This window comes from Schistocerca americana, chromosome 5, assembly GCF_021461395.2.
Source record: "Schistocerca americana isolate TAMUIC-IGC-003095 chromosome 5, iqSchAmer2.1, whole genome shotgun sequence".
Classification (NCBI taxonomy): domain Eukaryota; kingdom Metazoa; phylum Arthropoda; class Insecta; order Orthoptera; family Acrididae; genus Schistocerca; species Schistocerca americana.
In genome coordinates this window covers 252378402-252400548 of record NC_060123.1, presented here as the reverse complement: position 1 = coordinate 252400548, position 22147 = coordinate 252378402, and the positions used below count along the sequence as shown (strand labels likewise).

Genomic DNA, 22147 nt, shown 5'->3' with positions numbered 1-22147 from the left:
CATGAAACTCACTGAAAACCACTATATGCACAACCTATTAGAGGATATCAAGTGTGCTTTGTAGTGTAAAGAAGAGATTTTTATCTTACACTTCCCTGGTACTTTTCACCTTTTGTGATAGGCAACAATATGAAAGAAAATTTGTCAGATGATGTTACATGTTTACACCAGTTGGTTGTCCATGTTCTGTTCTCTTGCAGCACTGAAGCCTCCTTTTGCATTCACTTGGTTTAAAAAATGAGGGAGGTAGCTGCTGCTCTTCTTCTTTCTTCTCAAAGCCACTCTATGATTATTATTTTCTTTGTTCAGCAGACATTAACCTGTGTTCTGCAGACACATACAGTAATTTCAGCAGTCACTTTTGTGCCAGTAGTCTTTATATAAGAGACAAGAATGGCTTTAATGGCTATGAATTGCAGCAGGGAGGGGGCAGAAACCTTCCACACTGCCAAGCACTATGAAATATTGCCATGGAGGACAATGAATAAAGCTGTATCACCATGGAACTATAGCCACGTTGTAGTCTGGGGGGAGCTGATATTGTCGTACTAGATGTGTGACAGATGTAACAGTAAGTGTCAATACAAGTTGCCCTCATTGGAAGTCCTCATATAAAATGAGCTTAGAGTGAAACAGTGCAACTGTGATCATAGATATAATGGCAGTTCAGGACACTTCCAAAGAAGGGTAAGATGTAACTGTACAAAAGATAAATCAGAAAACACACCTTAGAAATAAGGTGTTTGTACCAAAGTGTCCCTATAACTTTGCCCAACTCCTGTACATAATTATTTGCTGGTTACTACTAAATATTTCTGTTTGATAACTCATCTGTGGATGCAGAAGGAGTTATTACAAAAAATACTATTTGTATTATGTTTAAACATGTTTAAATTATCTGACAGACTTTTTTTTATTTCCCTGGAGTGATTATTAATGGGCTTTAGCAATGAACTACACTCCTTTCTAAGCATAATACGTAATCATAGTATTAAAAATTGCATACACTATTCTTTGTTGTATCTATTTGTGAATTATTATCACTGAATCTATTTCGTAACATCACCATCATTCTCAGAATAGTAGGCACTACTGATAAATTTCATCACAGAACATAAGAAGTGTGAGACTACTGCACATAACTGTTTAAACAGATACCTGAAATGCATATCTCTGAATCCCATAAATAATTTCTTATAATTTTTTCCATTATCAAATTTCCTTTTTTGCTACAAACCATCAGTGGGTGAAATAATATATAAGCTAACCAGTTTCCATACCCAAATCACAAATCATTCTACAGCAAAACCTATTCATTCTACAAGTCCACAAAATAATTTCTCCAATTCATGTTGTAATAAATATCTACCATCCAAAACATACTAGCCTATATGCTGTGCTGGCACGCTACATGATTTCTTAAACAAACAACTGAGCAAATTGACCCTTTCTGTTGGTCAATGTAGCCTGGAAGACTATTAACAATTTTCACAAATTATCATTTTAAATTATCTCAGCTGATGAACTAACTTTACAATAAAACTTGCATCATCAACAAATAAGTAATTATGTTCTGCTGCACTTATGAGTCTGGACACTTTTTAAAATGAAGTGGTTATATGGTGCCATGGGGATAGCAAGACTTACTTAAGCTAGATGTATTTTTTCCTACTTTGTAAAATTAGAGTATTTTATGAACTACAAAATGATGTGTAATCATGTTAATGACTAGGATTAATGTCCATGAGAATATCTGCAAGATAAAATATTTATAAAATGGTTGTGGGAAAAATCAAAATCTCAATTTAAAAACTATACTGTCAGATAATACAGACAAAATCACTGAAAAGAGAAACAGAGAGAGAGAGAGAGAGAGAGAGAGAGAGAGAGAGAGAACCACCATGCAATGGATGTGTATATTACCTTGGCATAACAGGTACACCACTTCTTTGTCTTGCTGCCATCTCTTCTCTTGCACCTAATAACAAAAGAAATTTGTTTATTATATTTGTTCACTGGGATACATATTCCATAGATCAATTTTTGTGTCATAACACATGGATGTAGAATGTGTCAAAATATTTAATTCATCATTATGTCTGTATCATTAAGCACCATAAAGAGAAATCAAGAATACAAATTAGAAAATAATAATAAAAAAACCAATCAGTAATTTCTAATTATACTCACAGAAGTTAAGATAAAATTTTCAGATATTATCTAAACAGTTATTTATAAAGCAAAAAAGAATTGAAGCACCATGCTACATTAAAGTTGGAATACACAGAAATACATGGGAAATAATCTTCTCTCTCTCTGCTACAGAACTCACCTAGAAGGAAATCAACAGTGGTAGTGGTACAGAACACTGAACTTATGAGTACACGAGAATATTTTGTATTTGAGAAAACAGATTTTTGGTTATACTGAAAGACAAACAATGGGAAGTCCTCTGGCTTCAGCTGGCCATGTGTGTGCGAGTTGCATTTGTGCGAGTGTATGTGTTTATGTTGCATATTTTCAACAAAAGCCTTGTTGGCCGAGAGACCACTTTCCGACAGTCTTTTTGATTGTGCCTATCTGCAACTCATCATCTCCACTATATGGTGAAAAGCTACTATACTTTTCATAATATAAAAACACGATAATTTAGAAGTAAAGATAACAGCTCACCAAATAGTTGACTCCTCAACAGGCACATAAATAAGACTGAAACCTTCACTCTCTTTTGGAAGAATCCTTTTACAAGCTACAATGGGTGGGGCATGCACACACACACACACACACACACACACACACACACACACACATACCTACCTTTACAGCTAGATTGTGCCAACTGAGTAAGCAATGCTGGTACTACAATTCTGAATCAGCTTGCAGTACTGTTGCAGTTCTAGCTTTGTGCACAATGTAGCTGTAAAGATTATTTTCTCTCTCTCTCTCTCTCTCTCTCTCTCTCTCTCTCTCTCTCTCTCTCTCTCTGTGTGTGTGTGTGTGTGTGTGTGTGTGTGTGTGTGTGTGTGTGTATCAGAAGACTTATGGGCACAGAGCATTATTCAGTGACTAGTAGACACATGTTGACAAATCCATTGACACTTGTACACAGCCCAGTATGCTGCGGAGGGATTAGTGCACCAGTATCAGCTCCCTCTTCCATTCCATTTGCATACGATTGCAGGTGTAGTGACTGTAAATAAATGTCTGTATAATAAAAATGCTTTAGAATATTAACTGAATTTTTCACTGGTTCTTGGCAGAACGCGTCAACAATAACAATTAGAAAACACTTCCTACTGATCTGCAAAATTATATTTATTTAGTCACAAACCAGCTTCTGATTTCTTAGACCACTAATCAGCGACAACTGATTATCAAAAAAATAGATAAATGATGTGTGTCTGACACAGGTATGGAAATTTTTTGTATCTTCTGCATAAATAATAACATTGTCCTCAAGAACATCGCCCTTGTATAGACCCTCTATATACTCCTTCCACCTTTCTGCTTTCCCTTCTTTCTTAGAACTAAGTTTCCGTCAAAGCTCTTGATATTCATACAAGTGGTTTTCTTCTCTCCAAAGGTCTCTTTAATTTTCCTGTAGGCAGTATCTATCTTACCCCTAGTGAGACAAGCCTCTACATCCTTACATTTGACCTCTAGCCATCCCTGCTTAGCCATTTTGCACTTCCTGTCGATCTCATTTTTGAGACATTTGTATTCCTTTTTGCCTGCTTCATTTACTGCATTTTTATATTTTCTCCTTTCATCAATCAAATTCAATATTTCTTCTGTTACCTAAGGATTTCGACTAGCTTTCGTCTTTTTACCTACTTGATCCTCTGCTGCCTTCACTACTTCACCCTTCAGAGCTAAGCATTCTTCTTCTACTGTACTTCTTTCCCCCATTCCTGTCAATTATTCCCTTATGCTCTCCCTGAAACTCTGTGCAACCTTTGGTTTAGTCATTTTATCCAGGTCCCATCTCCTTAAATTCCCACCTTTTTGCAGTTTCTTCAGTTTTAATCTACAGTTCATAACCAATACATTGTGGTCAGAGTCCACATCTGCCCCATGTAGAGTGTTTCCATATGAAAGTATTACAATTTTTTTTTTTTTTTTTTTTTTTTTTTTTTACGTAACACAGAATTAGTTACGTTAACTGAAAAGGGAAACTATGTTTTGATGTACATTTCACAAATGATGAAAAATAAAGTTGAATTTACAATTTTAATCTAGCATTTCTAATTAAAACTTTTAAACAGAGGGGAAAAAGGAAATTAAGTTTGGTCACTAACTACTATCGGCAGGATGATCTTTCCGCTTTTCTTAACATAATATAAAAATCCACATTCTGCATCACAAGAGTTGTTTTCTGTTGAAAGATGGTCAGCAGAGGTTGAATCATTCTTTTTGAGTCTCCAGATTCTCTCACATTCAGATAACTTGAACTGACAACTCTGCATTACTGACTAATATATACTTTTCTGCAGTGCTTGCATGTGATTCTAAGCACATCACTCTGTGTGAAAAGTGCAGTTTATCTTTATTATGAACTGAAATTTTTGATTTACTGTTTGGATGTAGTTGTGTCACTAACTTTTTTGTCTGCTACTATATAGGACAATGCATCAGTTTTTGTAACTAATGACTGGTTTCCGCTGGCCATCATATGGAAGTTGTGTATTTTTACACCTTTTCTTCTTTCATAGTAAATTATGAACCAGTTCTCAGATGACAGTGGGGAAATAGTGTCTGTTGTCTTCTGAGGGCACAAAATTGCTAGAATGTTCTCTAATATATGACTCTGGCAAAGCTTTACAGCAGTAATGTGATCTGTGTATGCAAAACTTACAAATCTATCTCTATCTCTCTCTCTCTCCCTCCCCCGCCCCTCTTTCTTTGCTAAAATAGCCATGGAATAATCTTATGCACTTTAGAAATTAAAGGAAGTATAAAACTTTTTTCACATACTTAAGGGCGTTATCATTTACGATCTGTGGAAGGAGCACTGCCAAACCCGTTCTTTTGTATTACATAGCCAATATTTTCTGATATATTCCATGTCTTGAGGATTTCCTCATTGCAGGTCTTTGGACTGGACAGTGTATCTAATCTAATCTGAAAAGTCAAAGGACCTGATTGGCTAACATAATGTGTTTTATTACAGTGTCTTTCTGGAACTGCATACTTATCCATGCAAGTAGTTATTTTAGAGGACCTTCCAAACAATTTCTTTTAATTATGTGCCACTGACATCTCTGATCTGAAGATACACCTTTCTGCTGACTACCAGGGCATCAGAAGCAACTGTAGTTCAAGTGAGAAGCCTGTAGTGAGCTTCGTGCCAACCAATACAGGTGAGTACTCGATTGTGCACAACAACACTGTGTGTACTTTATACAAACCTGAATTGACCTCTCTCAGTGCTGTGGTAAGCATCATAGTGAGTAAAGCAGTGCAATGCAGGAAGCAGATATTGGTACTCACAATAGGCCTTGTCTCGTCGTGGCATAACACAGCAGCGCCAGACAATGAGGGCGATGAGGACGAGCAGGAGGAGCGCACCGCCGCACACCGCCCCCACCAGCAGCGGCAGGTACTCACTCGGAATGCGCCAGCTGCCCCACTTCCAGCCACCCGCAGAACTCGGAGGCACTGTGCCGCTGTCCTGTTGGGACATTAGATCTGTGTCATAATGGCACTAGAAAATTATAAGATTTTCACCACCAATAACGATTCTTAGCAGAGCACCAAGCTTTATGAAGCTTCTTCCACTTAAACATCAACATACTGACACGGTAATAGAACTAATGTTTGGACAAACACTGTGACAGTATAGAAATGTATTGCCTGCCATGGCAATTTTACAGAAAATTAGTGGAATGAAGTTCTTTCTCCCCTTTTTACCTCACTTTCTGAATAAGTTTGATCTGGTCATAAACAGAAACAAATAAGACTTAAATTATTCTTTCATTAACCTTCATTGACACCAAGAAGGACAACCAAAGAGATGTGGATTGATTCAAGGTAAGCATAAAAAAAAAAAATAAATAAATAAATAAAAAAAAAACAAGCAAATGACAGGAACTTAATCTGTATATTTTGTGGACAATAAATTATCACTATATTGCTTAATGCTAAGTTTAATACTTACTTAATTTCAATGGCATTTTTCAAAGGAAATGGGTATGCACATCAGTAAACATAGGATTCCTGTTTATAATACATTTTTACAGGCTATGAAGCTTTACGATTAACACAGCTTCTTGCCATGTAGCTAAAAGAACTTTTCAATTCTTGAATCTAGCTATTCAAATACTTTGTAGAAAGAGTGATCGATGAAGTATGAAACTTTCTAGCAGATTAAATCTACTAAATCTTTGTACCTGAATGGGACTCCCAACCCACGACCCTTGCCTTTCGCAGGCTAGTGCAACTGAGCTACCCAAGCATGACTCACGATCCATCCTCACAGCTTTACTTTCCACCAGTACCTCATCTTCTACCTTCCAAATTTCAAAGGAGTTCTCTTGTGTAACTCATGTGAGTAGCACTCCTGGGAGAAAGTACAGGGTGTCCATAAAGTCCCTTTGCAACTTCCAAATTTTATTACAACGGCAGTTATTGAAATATTTTAACAACATTTCTTTTGTTGTAATCAGTGTTTATAAAAGTTTTTTTGACAGTATTTAGTAGACTTCTGTATGGGCGCCTTTAGTTGCATCAAGCACATCAAGATGGTACTCGATTACTTGCCATGTTCGCTATAGCATAGCATCATCAATGGTGGCAATGGCATTACGATGTTTTCCTCGGATGTTCTTGGTTGCCTGCTCCTCCCTTTATCCAACACTGTCCCTGTCTCCATAAATTTTTTGTGCCATGCACGGACTGAAGGGTGTGATGGTGGATCTCTCCCATACTTCATTCTGAAGTTTCATTGAGTCTGAACATCCAATTTTGTCTCAATAAACCAGGACACACATTGTGCCTTCTATTGAGGAGTTGCCATTTTATAGAGGTTCAGTTCCATCCATCCATCAAGTATCTGAAACACGAAATTTTAGTATATATAAAAACTTTAGTAAACAGTGATTACAATAAAAGAAATTTTGTTAAAATACTTCAACAACTGCCATTGTAATAAAATTTTGAAGTTGTAGAGGGACTTTATGGACACCCTGTATACTGTGGGGACATGACTTAGCCACAGTTGGGGGAATTGTTTCCATAGTGAATTTTTACTCTACAGTAGTGGAATGTGTGGTGATATGAAACTTCCTGGCAGCTGAAAATTGTGTGCTGGACCAGGACTCAAACTCAGAACCTTTGCCTTTCACAGGTAAGTGCTCTAACAATTCAGCTACGTGAGCATGCCTCAAAACTCACCCTCATAGCTTTATTTCCACCAGTACCTCATCTCCTATCTTCAAAACTTCAAAAAATTCTCCTCTGTAACTTGCAGTCACAAAAGAAAGGATACTGCACAGAGAGGGTGTGGTAGGAGAGGTATGCTTGTAATTTTCTTTTGAAATGGTAGGAATTCACAATGCTACAGTATATAACTCCACCCTGAATACTTGACAATGAGGAAAAGTCCATATCAAAATAATTTTTCAGTCTTGCAATGTTATTGAAACTGATTTTTATGGTCAGTAACAAAAATCAGTAATGGGAAATGTACTGGGAAGTGAGTGAAAGAATTCCAAAATCATTAAAGAGATCTTTGCAATATTTGCAGCTATCTACCTCATACAATATTCATTATAGCTGACACATCTGTCATGAGATAATTCAGCAATTGTGTTGCTATTAAAAATTTTTGTAGTTTATGTAGCTCTGTAATGTAACCTCTATGGATTACTTACACAATTACATAGATCTGAAGATGATCATGTGTGACCAGAACTAGTCATACAATTTAAAAAATGGGCAACTGAGACAGAAAAATGAATGATATCATATTTTTTTACACAGTATTCTTACTAGTCACATCTATTGAATAACCACATTATTTATTGTAGGTAACCTGCCCCATAAGGTAATTCCGTAAGATAACAGGAACTGTAGTGAAAATAGAAAAACAAGTCTGCAATTTTGTCTTCAGGTCAGTACAGCAAAAGATACTTCTAAGAGCAAAACATACTCCAGTGCTCTTATTGAGTTGTTTATCTATTTGTTGATCTAATTAGAACTTGTTTTTCCACATGGACCACAAGGAATTTCACACAGTGTGTTTCATTTAGTGCACAACTGTTGAAATCTGTTTCTGGTGCTAACATGTAACTATTGCTTCTTTGAGATCACATTATCTCAGTATTTGAGAGATTAAGTCTTAAAGTGTAATCTGTGAACAACTTGTAGGCCCATTTGGCTAACATCTGTACTGTGTCTCCAAACGTTGTGTTTGGACCCTCTGTTAGTAAGCTTGTGTCATGAGCAAATATTACAGTTTTTGAAATGGCATTTAAAGTCATTGGATGATCATTATGTTTGTTAAAAACAAGAGCGAGCACAGAATCAATCCTTTTGAGACCCCACATGTTACATTTCCACAGATTTGAGGTCACTTTCACATTTGTGACACTGTAAATGAGACTGTCTGCTTTCTCTTTTGAAATTAACACCCCTTCCATGCCATTAATGCCATAATACTTAAGCTTGCCAAGCAGAATTTTGTGATCCATACAAATCATGTAACTAATGAGGAGGTACTGAATAGAACTGCAGAGGAAAGAAATTTGTGGCACGACTTGACTAAAAGAAGGGATTTGAATGATAGGATACATTCTGAGTCATCAAGGGATCACCAATGTAGTATTGGGGTTAAGTGTGAGGGATAAAAATCATAGAGGGAGACAGAGAGATGAATACAGTAAGCAGTTTCAAAAGGATGTAAGTTGCAGAGATGAAGAGGCTTGCACATGACAGAGTAGCATGGAGAGCTGCATCAAACCAGTCTTCCGACTGAAGAAAAAACACAACACAAAGACTTTGGTAACATCACAAAACATACCGTCATGATAATACCTCTTGTTTAGCTCTGGCAGCACACCATTTGTGATTTCTTGCATTGTTTTTTCTGTGGAGAATCCTTTACAAAAACCAAACTGAGAGGTCATTTGACAAGTTCACCTCTATTATATGAATTAGTGCTGTATTGTAGGCCACTTTCTCAAACACTTTTGAAAAGATTATGGTGAGAGAATTGCATCCATAATTAGAGGTGATTTGCTTATCTTCAGGTCTACGGACACGTTTTACAACAGCATATTTGAATATGTCAGGAAATGTAACATAAGACATCAATTGATTACAATGGCAGCTTAAGGACAGTCCTATCAATTCTGCACAAAACTTCAATATTTTGCTAAAAACACCCTCACAGTGAGTAGAATTATTACTTTTAGCACACTGATGAATCCTTTGGGGTTGTATTTGATACACTAATGTGTGTTGTTGATGCATGCTGTGTTCGCACAAGTAAATCTTGCATCTTTTATGTGGTTGTTTACTTTGGAGTGCAGCATTTTCTGCCACTGGGAGGAAGTAATCATTGAATCTGAAGGCCAATAATTTGCAAGTGTTGCCACCTTTGCAAGACTTTTTTTTCCTGAGGACCAAATTTCATTATGGTCACCATTTTTGTTTGCATCTTTTTTAATAATATTCCAAACTGTTTTTGCCTTATTCCTGCACACAGTGACTGCATGCACATACTTCAAAAGGCTGCACGGGTGCCTCAGACTTTTGTGTGTGTGTGTGTGTGTGTGTGTGTGTGTGTGTGTGTGTGTGTGTGTGAGAGAGAGAGAGAGAGAGAGAGAGAGAGAGAGAGAGAGAGAGAGAGAGAGGGGTCACCATCAGAGTTCGCCACGGGCCCCAGTCTATTTAAGGTTAGCTGAGCTATGCTCAGCTTCAGTTCTCTATGTGTATTGCTAGAGCTTCTTGACACCCGTACTGCAGAACGCAGACAAACTGGCGGCTGCATGATTATGCTCTGTATTTAATTCATTCCTGCTAGATGTTACTTAAATACTGTGTTCAAGTTGTTAATACTTCTGCGGGATAAAGTTGTGTTCAGTCTGCTGGTCACATTGTACCTACCTACAACACTACTGGTGACAACTGTGGTCTTGTCCTCCATGCAAATTTCAACTTTGGTTGGTCCTCTGTTTATTCTCATGATGGCTGATGGTGTTACAGAGGACATTTTATGTTGATTGGTCTAACAGCAAGAGTCATTCACCATGGGATTGCACCATCAATCACAGGCACTGGACAATCAAACTCAGGTACTTCAATCATTGGCTTTGGTTTTGTCTAGTTGGCATCCTCCTCAGTCTGTGTTACCTGTTGTCTTTCCACTGTGGCTCTCATGGTTTATCTGACTCCCTTTTCTACATACAATGAGTCCATTGAGGAATGGGATGCATATAAGAAACGTCTGAAACAACACTTCCAAGTTTTGGGATTATTGGTGCTATTTTACACTGTACCTTTTTCCTTTCTTGGATATGGCCAAGAATGTATCAAGTCTTATGAGAATTCGCCCCTTTGCGGAATCTGTCTTCTTTAATATCTGACCAATATGTGAACTTCTTTCAATATACTACTGTAAGTGCACCCATGTTACTGCATCTTGCATTGAGTTTTACCACTGCAGGAAGTAACCATATCACTCCTATTGAGCGTGGGGAGCTGAACTGCATGGGTTAAAACATTGTTGTAATGTTACATCTGACGCACATAAAGAGCCGTATGCTGATCAGATGGTGAGAGATGCTAACATTCATTTAGTCCCACATTGTTAGGTGCGAGAGCATGCCCTTCAGGGTGAAAATCCATCCCTCTCTGAGGATTTGGCTATTGCATAATTGTTCGAGGTGGTGTGAGCTGTGGGTAACCAAACTGAGTCATGTTGTGAGGTATCAGCAATCCAACCCACTCCTCCACACCAAGCTTCAGATAGTTTTCAGGGGCAAGACATGATTGGGACAGTCTCCATAGGATCACAGTGTCAAGGCTCCCAGCAGCAGCCGCACTAACAAAATAAACAGTCCAGTAAACAGCAGTGTACACATTCCACACTCCCATCCTGCCATTATTGTTTCATTAACCATGAGCACCCAGACTGTCCAAAATTCTGAGCTACTTGTCATAATTGCAACAAAAAAGGTCACTTTGCTTATGTCTGCAATACAAAAATTCAACGTATCAGCTATTTCTGTTTTGCCAAACAAGCTTTTCATTGATGTTGTGCATTTTTGTAAGGTTCTGCACATGCAAGTGGATACAGGAGCTGCAGTAGCCTTGTTAAACTCACAAACTTATATGGACTTCTCTCTGTGTCACGAAAGTTAGTTTACAATAAACAGAGTATTCCTATTCTTGACCAATTCTCTCCCCCAGTGACCTCTACAAGTCAGCTGTCCGCTCAATTACATTTCTTGTTATAGATAATGCATATACAGAGAATGTTTCTTGGACTGGATGCTTTTAAATTGTTTGGTTTTACCATTTCAGATAAAGTGAATTTAGTGTCTGACCAGGTGTCACATACACAGTTAGGTGCATTATGTTCTGAGTTTTCCTCTTTGTCCTCTCCTGGATTGGTATGTGCCAAAAATTTTAGGGTACACACTACCATGAAACCTGCTGCTTGGCCTCATTTTTTCTGAGCCCATTTGCTTCCAGCAGCACTCAGGGAATGAGTCAAAGACGAATTAGATCACCTCATGGAATTCAGCATTGTTCAGCCTATTGCATCAAATGAATGGTCTAGTCCCTTAGTTATAGCAAAGAAACTGTCAGTCCGGTTATGCCTCTGAGGCCTGCCTGGTTGCCTCCTGTTCACATTGTGCGCCACACCAAGTACCTCCACGGGTGTCACTGTTCCCTTGGACAACACCATTGTATTGATGGAACCATATGCATGTGACTTTTGCTGACCCCTTTCTCAACGCTTACTGACTGTTGTTCGTTTATGTATATTCTCATTTTTTGTACGTCACTTGTTGTGATTCCACATCCACAACTGCCACAGTCACAGTTTTGTCCAAATTTTTTTTTCACTCAAAGGCTTGTCCACGATGTTAGCCTCTGATGATGGCCCACAATTTTCATCACAAGAGTTTGTGGCGTTTTCTTGGAATCCATCACATTCTTGCTCCGCTGTTCCATGGTGAAGCAGAATGCCTAGTGCGAATGTTCAAAACTCAGATGAAAAAGTATGTAGTCAGCTCTTCATCCAACTTTGCCTTCTGTCTGGGCATGTGGTTTTGGACGTCATCTTAAATGGATTCCAGCTGTCATTGCAAGACACTGGGGACATCGTATCTGTGACATCTACATGGAGGACGGCCTCTGCTCAATGCACCATGATAAGCTTTGCCTTCACATGGATGGCCGGGCACCCCCACATGTCACACAATCGCCTCTGAGCCTGTCCACATTAGGTGTCGCATCATCTGCTACTGCTGGTTCTCCACTCCCACGCGGGCAAGGGCATCTGTCCTCGGTGGCCGAATCAGCAGTTCCTGTATTGCTTCCAACACCACTGTCAGGGATTCTGCATCACCCATTCCTAAGCGACTGCTGATACCAGTATCATCAGAACCAGGAGCACCGTCACCAGAGCTGATGTCCGACGCCGACTTGGAAACAGCCCTGCTGTCACTGGTGTGGGTATATGGTCTGACACGGAAAGATGGGTGTAGAAGGTGTCCATGCCTGAAGCCCTCCAACCATACATTCCCATTGCAGCACACCACCTTAACCAGAGCTCAGCAGGCAGTTCACTCTGTGCTCTTGTATGTGCAAGTGCTGAATAAACCTTCGTTAAGTGAAGTTAGTGTTCGTCATTCATATAATTACACTTTCTTCTACGTGACATTATTCTGGTGGAGGCGCCGGGTATTGGAACTTGTGATAGCGTACATTATCGACGACACAGTGGCTCCCATCAGGCCACGACAGAGCCGCCGTTTACGTGGCGAGAAACCCGAGTTCGAGCCATATTCAGCAGTTCGCAATCTACCGGAGACAGAAGAAGAAGAGGACGTTACGAAGGCAGCAACTGTGTGCCACCACATGAGACATCCTTCCGGGTTCTCTCGTGATGATGGCCAAGATCCAAACAAGTGGCTGAAGGTTCGAGCGTATAGCCAAATTTAACAAATGGGATAACACCGTGTGTTTGGCTAACGTATTTTTCTACTTGTAGGGCACTGCCAAGCAGTGGTATGAGAACAACGAGGAGAAGTCCACAAGCTGGGAAGTATTCTAGGCGACACACAACGACAGAAGTCAAGGCTGAAGATAAAATAAAGTGCAGGGCACAGTGTCCAGGAGATACTGCAGCATCCTACATTCAAACGTCTTGGAGCTGTGTAAAATAGTGGATCCTAGAATGAAGGAGGAAGATAGGGTTGCACATCTCATGAAGGGTGTTGCTGAGGACTTGTATCAAGCCCTACTCCTGAAGGAGGTTTCGACAGCAGACGACTTCATAAAATAGTGCCAGTATATGGAGACAATGCATCAAAAAATAATTACACACAAGAAGTTCGAACAGCTTCCAAACGTCGTATCGATGTCTGTGATGGGGGAAGCAACTGATTTCACAAGTGTTCTTCGTCAGATAGTGAGAGACGAAGTTCAGAAGGCACTTGGATTTCACGGTGAGCAAAAAACGGAGACGCTTCAAGAGATCATTAGGGAGGAAGTGGAACAGACATTGAACCCAATCTCTCGTCCTTCATTTCCCTTTAAAATGGTGAAAAAGTCGAGACCAAGGCGGAGTTACGTTCCTACAATGCCGCATGAGGAACCTGTTTGGGCACCAAGGAAGACTGACGTCTGGAGGAACCAGATAACCAACCAGTATGTTTCCACTGCGGACGACCGGGCCATGTGGTGCACTATTGTCGAGAAAGGCGGCGGATATTTGATGACGCCCGCGCCAGAAGACAGTAGACTGATCTTAGCCGACGCCAAATCCGGGACGACGAAGATGAACAAGAAGATGTGGGTACAGGACGACGTAAGTCACCATCGATGCAAGCTAGCCGCTGGAGAGGACGCTCCCCAACACGCCGATCAAGGTCGTCTCGTTTAAGAATTCGGTGAACTGTGGATAGTTAACTGTCGCCGAGAACCGCAGATCCTTCCAAGACGCATATGCGTAGGAAATGCTGAGCCGTTAATTGCAGAACAGCTGAGCGTCATAGAAACCTCCCATGCCAAGTCTGTGGGCGAAATTAGCGCTACCACTTCGAGACAAGATCTTCTAGCTCGCCATCACCAGATCTCACTAAGGAACAACAGAAGAAGCTACTTGCCATTCTTCAAGAATGCTTCAATCCACAGCTGAAGAGCAAATTAGAAAAATCGACGGTGAAGCATCAGATTAGCACTGGAGACCATCAACAACTAAACCAGAGAGCATACCGTGTGTCAGCAACGTAACGTCGAATAATTCGCGACGAGGTAGAGAAAATGATGAAGAATGACGTCATTCAGCCTTCGCAGAGCCCATGGCCGTCACCAGTGGTTCTCGTCAGGAAGAAGGATGGCAGTTGGCGCTTTTGTGTTGATTACAGCAAGCTTAATAAGATAATTAAAAAGGATGTTTACCCTCTTCCACAAATTGACGATACACTAGATTGTCTGAAGGGGGCTAAGATTTTCTCAGCCATGAACATGTACTCGGGATACTGGAAAATCGAAGTAGATGAGGCTGATCGTGAGAAAACTGCATTCAACACCCCTGAGGGCCTGTATGAGTTTAAGGTAATGCCTTTTGTTTGTGTAATGCACCAGCAACTTTTGAACGGATGACGGATAATCTTCTACGTCACCTGAAGTGGGCGATGTGTTTTTGTTATTTAGGTGTCATTATAGTGTTCTCAGAGACATTTGAAGAATATATAAAAAGACTGAGGGCCGTTCTTAAGTGTCTCCAACAAAGCGGACTGAAACTTAGTCCAAGAAAGTGTCTCTTTGGAGCAAAAGAAATCAAAATACTTGGACACCTTGTGTCAAACGAAGGTGTGCGGCCAGACCCAGAAATGTGATATCTGTAACTGAATTCCCTATTCCTAAAAGTATTAGCGATGTGAGAAGCTTCCTCGGATTATGTCCTTATTACCGTCGTTTTATCAAAGGCTTCTGTATCAAAGCCAGGCCACTCCAAGAGTTGTTAAAAGGTGATGTTAAATTTATCTGGGGTAGTGCTCAACAAGATTCTTTCGATGTGCTGCGAAAAGCTCTGACGACTGACTATGTACTTGGTCTGTATGATGAGAGAGCACCTACAGAACTACACACAGATGCCAGTGGGTATGGGATTGGTGCTGTTCTGGTGCAAATTTCGGATGGAAAAGAGAAGGTTACAGCCTATGCTTCTAGGACACATACAAAAGCCGAGAGAAACTACTCAACTACAGAAAGAGAATGTCTTTCTGTGATCTGGGCCTTGTGCAAATTTCGACAGTATCTTTATGGAAGGCCATTCACAGTTGTTACAGACCATCATTCACCTTGTTGGTTGACAGGTCTTAAGGATTCAATAGGACGACTCGCCATGTGGGTACTACGTCTTCAAGAGTATGACATTACCATAGTGTACAAAAGTGAAAGAAAACACCAAGATGCCGACTGTCTCTCAAGAAACCCTGTGCAAGACCATCAAGACTTTGATAAAGATAGTGACTGTTTCGCAGCACTCCAAGTTCTCTCTACTGAGCAGAAGAAGGACGCCAAGATATCTCAAATTATGCTTGCCTTAAATCGGCCAGAGGATGTGAAAGGACAATTTATGGTAGTCAATCGATTACTTCGCAAGAAAAATTTTGATCCGTTTGGAAAGAGGTGGCTACCAGTGATTCCTAAACACATGCGGTTACATGTTCTACAGAAATTCCATGACACACCTGAGGCCGGACATTTAGGATTTATTAAGACCTACGATAGAATCTGCAAGAGATTTTTCCGGCCAGATTTATTCAGGAGAGTCCGTCACTATGTGTCACACTGTAGAGAGTGCCAGAGGAGAAAGGCAGTTGCTCAGAAACCACCTGGCCGACTCATACCAATTCTACCAGTCGAAACGCCTTTCCAGCGTGTTGGGATTGACCTCCTCGGACGATTTCCAACGTCTGCTAATGGCAATAGATGGATTATTGTTTGCACTGATTATCTGACACGCTATGCCATTACAAAAGCCGTGAAAACATAGCCGAAGGATCCGAAGTTGCCAAATTCATCGGGGAAGACATCGTATTAAAACGCGGTGCCCCAAGGTCGTTAATTACGGATCGAGGGAAAGTTTTTCAATCGAATCTTGTGACAGAGATAAGCCGTCGGTGCAACATTACTCATCACACGACGACTGCCTACCATCCGAAAACTAACGGGCTTACTGAACGCCTTAATAAGACCTTGGCCGACATGCTATCAATTTTCGTCAATGTTGAGCAGTGCGACTGGGATGAGGTGCTACCTTTCGTGACGTTTTCCCACAACAACGCCAAACAAGACACCACAGGATTTACGCCATTTTTCCTGGTGCATGGGCGTGAGGCGACTACGAGCATGGATACTGTGTTTCCGTTAAATCCTGATGACGTGGACGACGACTACATCGGCCAGGTGTTAATCAGAGCTGAGGAAGCTCGGCAGTTAGCTCAACTCCGCACGCTGCAGGCTCAAGAAAAAGATCGCCGAAGGTATGACGCGAGCCACCGCCCTGTTGTCTACCGGCCTGGTGATCTCGTCTGGATCTTCACTCCAGTTCGGAAAGATTGGTCTCTCTGAGTAGCTCCTCAGGCGCTACTTTGGACCTTATAAGGTTGTAAGACAGTTGTCTGATGTTACTTATGAAGTTGAAGATTTCGGCCCCGACCCAAGACGACGAAAGATCAGAGGTACGGTCCACGTCCTTCGAATGAAGCCCTACAAGGATCCTGCCACCCAGGGTAAATTCGAAGCTCCAGCAACAGGCAACAAGCGGAAAGGTGACGAAGAGCGTAGCGGCAAAAGAAGTTCTAAGAAGATCACCGACAGGGCGAACATCAGTCATCGGGAGTCTGAGTATGCAGGACGGATGACTCATTTCCAGATTAGGACGACGTAACATCGAGACGCTGTTCTCTTAAGGAGGGAGCAATGTCGCAAAGAAGCTGAGTAGCACCGTGGTGTTGTGGTTATGATACTACACTGCTGCATGGAGGGTCGTGAGTTCAAAACTCACTTGGACTGTACAATTTTAAGAGATCAGAGATACGGTTCGAGTACATTCTAGAAGTATCCACAACTGACAAGAATCATTGTACTCTTATGTTCTGTAGCAGTATATACACTGTATGTGTTCTGGCCGGAGGCAGTTCTCTCCGCGCTCTTGTATGTGCAGGTGCTGAATAAACCTTCATTAAGTGAAGTTAGTGTTCGTCATTCATCTAATTACACCTTCTTCTACGTGACAATATACATAAAATGTCATCATGGGCCCAGTCAATTTAAGGCTAGCCGAGCTACACTTGGCCTCGGTTCTCTGTGTGTATTGCTACAGCTCTTTGTGCATGTAAATCGTTCCAGCTAAATGTTACTTATATACTGTGTTCGCCAGCCGCGGTGGCCCAGCGGTTCTAGGCGCTTCAGACCGGAACCGCGCGACTGCTACGGTCGCAGGTTCGAATCCTGCCTCGGGCATGGATGTGTGTGATGTTCTTAGGTTAGTTAGGTTTAAGTAGTTCTAAGTTCTAGGGGACTCATGACCTCAGATGTCAAGTCCCATACTGCTCAGAGCCATTTGAACCATACTGTATTCAAGTTGTTAATCCTCCATGGAATAAAGTTGTGTTCAATATAATGGTCGTCTTTTACTTATGCCTAATTACAACACTGGCGTGCATTATTTCTCAGTTACAGTGCCCAAGTTTCGCTTTTTTAACAATAGATTGGAGGACTTTACAATACTTTTGGTAAGGGAGATTGAACTCTCCACCATAGTTTGTTGCCTGAATTAGATAACACTCTCTCTTCCTAGCACAAGATACCTTATTCTCTGGAATTATCCTTCCCTTATCCTCACTTCTGTTTGATTTTACCCTTATTTGTTCAGAATCATGTGACAATCAATCATAGAAATTCTAATCGCAACATGTTTGTACGGAAATTTGTTTGGTGTATGAACAAAGTATCACCGAGATGACTTAATGCATGCCCCTTGTTTGTAAAGAGAACCCCATTGGCTAGAGAACATACAATGGTTTCAAAGATAGCAACCCATGAGAAAAAGATAAGAGTCTGAAGTTGTGAGGGAGCTATTTGGATAGGTGTTTTGTGCTTCAAGTGACAACCAGGCAAAGTGTGTTAGTATAATCTTGCCCTCTGAGCAGTTGGTAAATATTTGTTTGTCTCAGTCAGTTATTTCAATGTAAAGATTTTCCCACTTTGCTCATGCTCATTTTCAATAGTTCAGTACACTTCCTTTGCAATATTAATGTGTCAACTGCCTGATACTTCCATTTCACCTCCTCACATTTTCTCTTTCACATTTGAATACTCACTGTGGAACAATTTAATTGGCATGGTACAGCCAGCCTGCCACTAAGATCAAGGATTTAATGAAGTCTGTGCCATAAAATAGTTAAGTTCTGTGTTCTGGCCCTAGACAGGCCAACTGAGCCTGATACGACTACCATGGCATCCTCTGACAATGGCATCACTGCGATGCGGTATGTAGGTGCATGTGGTCAGTACACCACACTCCCCATCGCTTCTTGACTTTGGAACTGCTACTAGTTGGTTGAATAGCTCCAAAGTTGGCTTTGCTAGGCTGAGTGCACCCCAGACCAGTCCTCTCATGGAGGGAAAATTCCTGGCAGTACCAGCAATCAATTCCAGATCTTCTGGGTGGCATCAGCCACACTGATCACTCTGCTATGGAGGCAGACTGTATCATAAAGTGATCCCATACTAATTAGTTGACCTTTAAATTCAAGCCTCATAGTCCATTTTATGAAATTAGACATTACACTGTGGTGTCCAGCTTCAGGCAAGACGAAATAATCCGCTCCACAACATCAGAAGAATTACATTTAACTTTTTCATGTCTTTTCCTTTTAGTTCCAATTTTTTTCCTTTTTTATTATACTGATAATATAGATGCTGATTGTTAAATTTCACCAGCTGTCCCAAACAACCTCAGATATTTTGTATGGGATTAAGATATCATGTTTAAGTGGGCCAATCAATGCACAGTGTGGGCCTGAGTGTTTATCAAACCAGGAAACATAGGCATCAACAAGAGTGAGGGAGGTTCAAAAAATGGCTCTGAGCACTATGGGACTTAACTGCTGAGGTCATCAGTTCCCTATAACTTAGATATACTTAAACCTAACTAACCTAAGGACACCACACACATCCATGCCCGAGGCAGGATTCGAACCTGTGACCTTAGCGGTCGCGCGGTTCCAGACTGTAGCGTCTAGAACCGTTCGGCCACATCGGCCGGCTAGTGAGGGAGGTGATACGGGGAACTTGCCCTTCCTGGAATATGGGGTACAGAGCCAATACAGAATTCTCATACACTACCACAACCATGAAATTCTATGGGATATAATAAGTTTTTTGTGTCGGCTATAAAATTTAGCTCTTGTGTAATGACATATCTTGAAACTGACCAACTCATTTATGTCACAAATTGCAATTTTAGAGTCTGGCCCCCATCTCTCTGGACAAATTTCAGGACAGCCATGCCAGAAATGTATGCATACCATTCCTGTGAACCAGCTGTCGTCACTGTCATCTTGGAAGTCGGGGTTATCACAAAGATGTAGATGAGATGGCAACAGTTGGTCACCAAGAGTGCTGAAATGAACATCCTGGTTCAAGCTCACACTAAAATGGATTATTGGGCCCTACTCATTGTATGAATAACGACACTAAATCATCACAGAATCACTTCCTAGTTGAAGTATGCCTATGACACAGTCCATGTAAACCACCGCATTGAGCTGTCAAAGCACTCAACACGTTGTGTCATTTGAAAGCAGAGAAAATCACGACTCGTAGGATCATGCTACATGCCTCCAATCAGCTACTGTTCCATTTCTGTGTTTTTTAGCCCACAGAGGACATGCAGCTTTAAGCCCTACTGTGAACAACGGGTTTGTTTAAAAACTGGTTGAGCAATTTCTATTGACCTTGAAACAGATTGTCACTGGCAAGATGTGAAACTTGTTTCCAGACCCTGTCGGTTAGGATTTTGTTTCTAATCACTGTTCATAAGCAAGGCTACATGGTTGTGAGGGATGCATTATTCCTTGTAGACACATTCGACAGCCCGTGTTAACACACCAACTAAAAATATGGTTTAAATGGCTCTGAGCACTATGGGATTTAATATCTGTGGTCATCAGTCCCCTAGAACTTAGAACTACTTAAACCTAACTAACCTAAGGACGTCACACACATCCATGCCCAAGGCAGGATTCGAACCTGCGACCGTCGCAGTCGCGCGGTTCCGGACTGAGCGCCTAGAACCGCTAGACCACCGCGGCCGGCTAACACATCAACAAATGAGATGCCTTCATTCACGGTGTGGGCATGGACACGACCAAACATGATAGCTCATTTCTGCCATTCTGTCACTTCTCTACGTTGACCCATTTTATGGCGCTGATTTCATGCAACTGATGTGTGTGTGTGTGTATCATGAACACGAGGTATAGACGGGTAGTGCATTGGTGGAGCTGTCTTTTGCAGTCAGATAATTTTTTTAAAATGTTTCTGACATGATACAGTTGCACGACAGGAACTAACAGACTTTGAATGTGGAATGGTAGTTGGCGCTAGACCATAGTATATTTCATTTCGGAAATCGTTAGGGAATTCAATGTTCACAGATCCACAGTGACATGACAATGCTGAGAATACCAAAATTCAGACATTCCATCTCACCAAGAAAAACGCAGTGGTCAACAGCCTTCACTTAACGACCCAGGGCAGTGGCGTTTCTGCAGAGTTGTCAGTGCTAACAAACAAACAACACTGTATGAAATCACCACACGAACCAATGTGGGATGTATTACAAATGTATCCGATAGGACAATCCAGCGCAATTTGGCATAATGAGCTACGGCAGCAGATGACTGATGCGAATGCCTTTGCTAACAGCACGACACCATCTGCAGAGATGTTACTGGGCTTGTGACCATATCGGTTAGACCACAGATGACTGGAAAACTGTGGCCTGATCAGACAAGTCCCGATTTCAGTTGGTCAGTTGGTTCGAGTGTGGCGCAGACCCCACGAATCCATGGGCCCAGTTTGTCAACAAGGCATTGAGCAAACTTGTGGTGGCTTCAGAATAGTGCACGCTGTGTGTTTTGTGTGTGTGTGTGTGTGTGTGTGTGTGTGTGTGAATTACTAAGGGACCAAACTGCTTAGGTCATCGGTCCCTAGACTTACACACTACTTAAACTAACTTATGCTAAGAACAACACACACACACCCATGGCCGAGGGAGGACTCGAACCTCCGGCGAGAGGGGCCGCGCAGTCCGTGACATGACACCTTAAACCGAGCGGCCACGCCGCGCGGAAGGGTCCTCTGGTTCAACTGAACCGATCATTGACTGGAAATGGTTACGTTCGGCAACTTGGAGACCATTTGCTGCCATTCATGAACTTCATGTTCGCAAACAAGGATGTAATTGTTATGGATGACAATGTGCCATGTCACTGGACCACAATAGTTCGCAAGTGGCTTTAAGAATTTTGTGGACAACTCGAGCAAATGGTTTGGCTATCCAAGTCGTCCGGCATGAAACCCATTGAATATTTATGGGACATAATAGAGAGGTCAGTTCATGCACAAAATCCCGCACTGGCAACATCTTCGCGGTTATGGACGGCTATAGAGGCAGCATGACTCAATATTTCTGCTGGTGACTTTCAACGACTTGTTGAATCCATGTCACTACGCTGGGCAAAAGGAGGTCTGACAAGATATTTGGAGGTATCCCATGACTTTTGTCACCTCAGTGTACGCATCACATCTCTGCTACGGATTACGTCACTGGTACAGGATCCTAGGTAACAGAGAGCGTGAAGGTGCTGACCTGGCTGGCTAAAAACAG

The 22147-nt window shown here is 41.3% G+C and overlaps 1 protein-coding gene across 1 annotated transcript in view; it reads right to left on the bottom strand.

The window, feature by feature from the left end:
- LOC124615531 overlaps positions 1–22147 on the bottom strand; it is a 167819-nt gene that overhangs the window by 26028 nt on the left and 119644 nt on the right. Inside the window, exons 3-4 of the mRNA XM_047143493.1 lie at positions 5491–5671; positions 1924–1978 (exon numbers count right to left, since the gene is read on the bottom strand). Of these exons, the coding sequence (XP_046999449.1) occupies positions 1924–1978; positions 5491–5671 (236 nt within the window). The remainder of the gene's footprint in view (positions 1–1923; positions 1979–5490; positions 5672–22147) is intronic.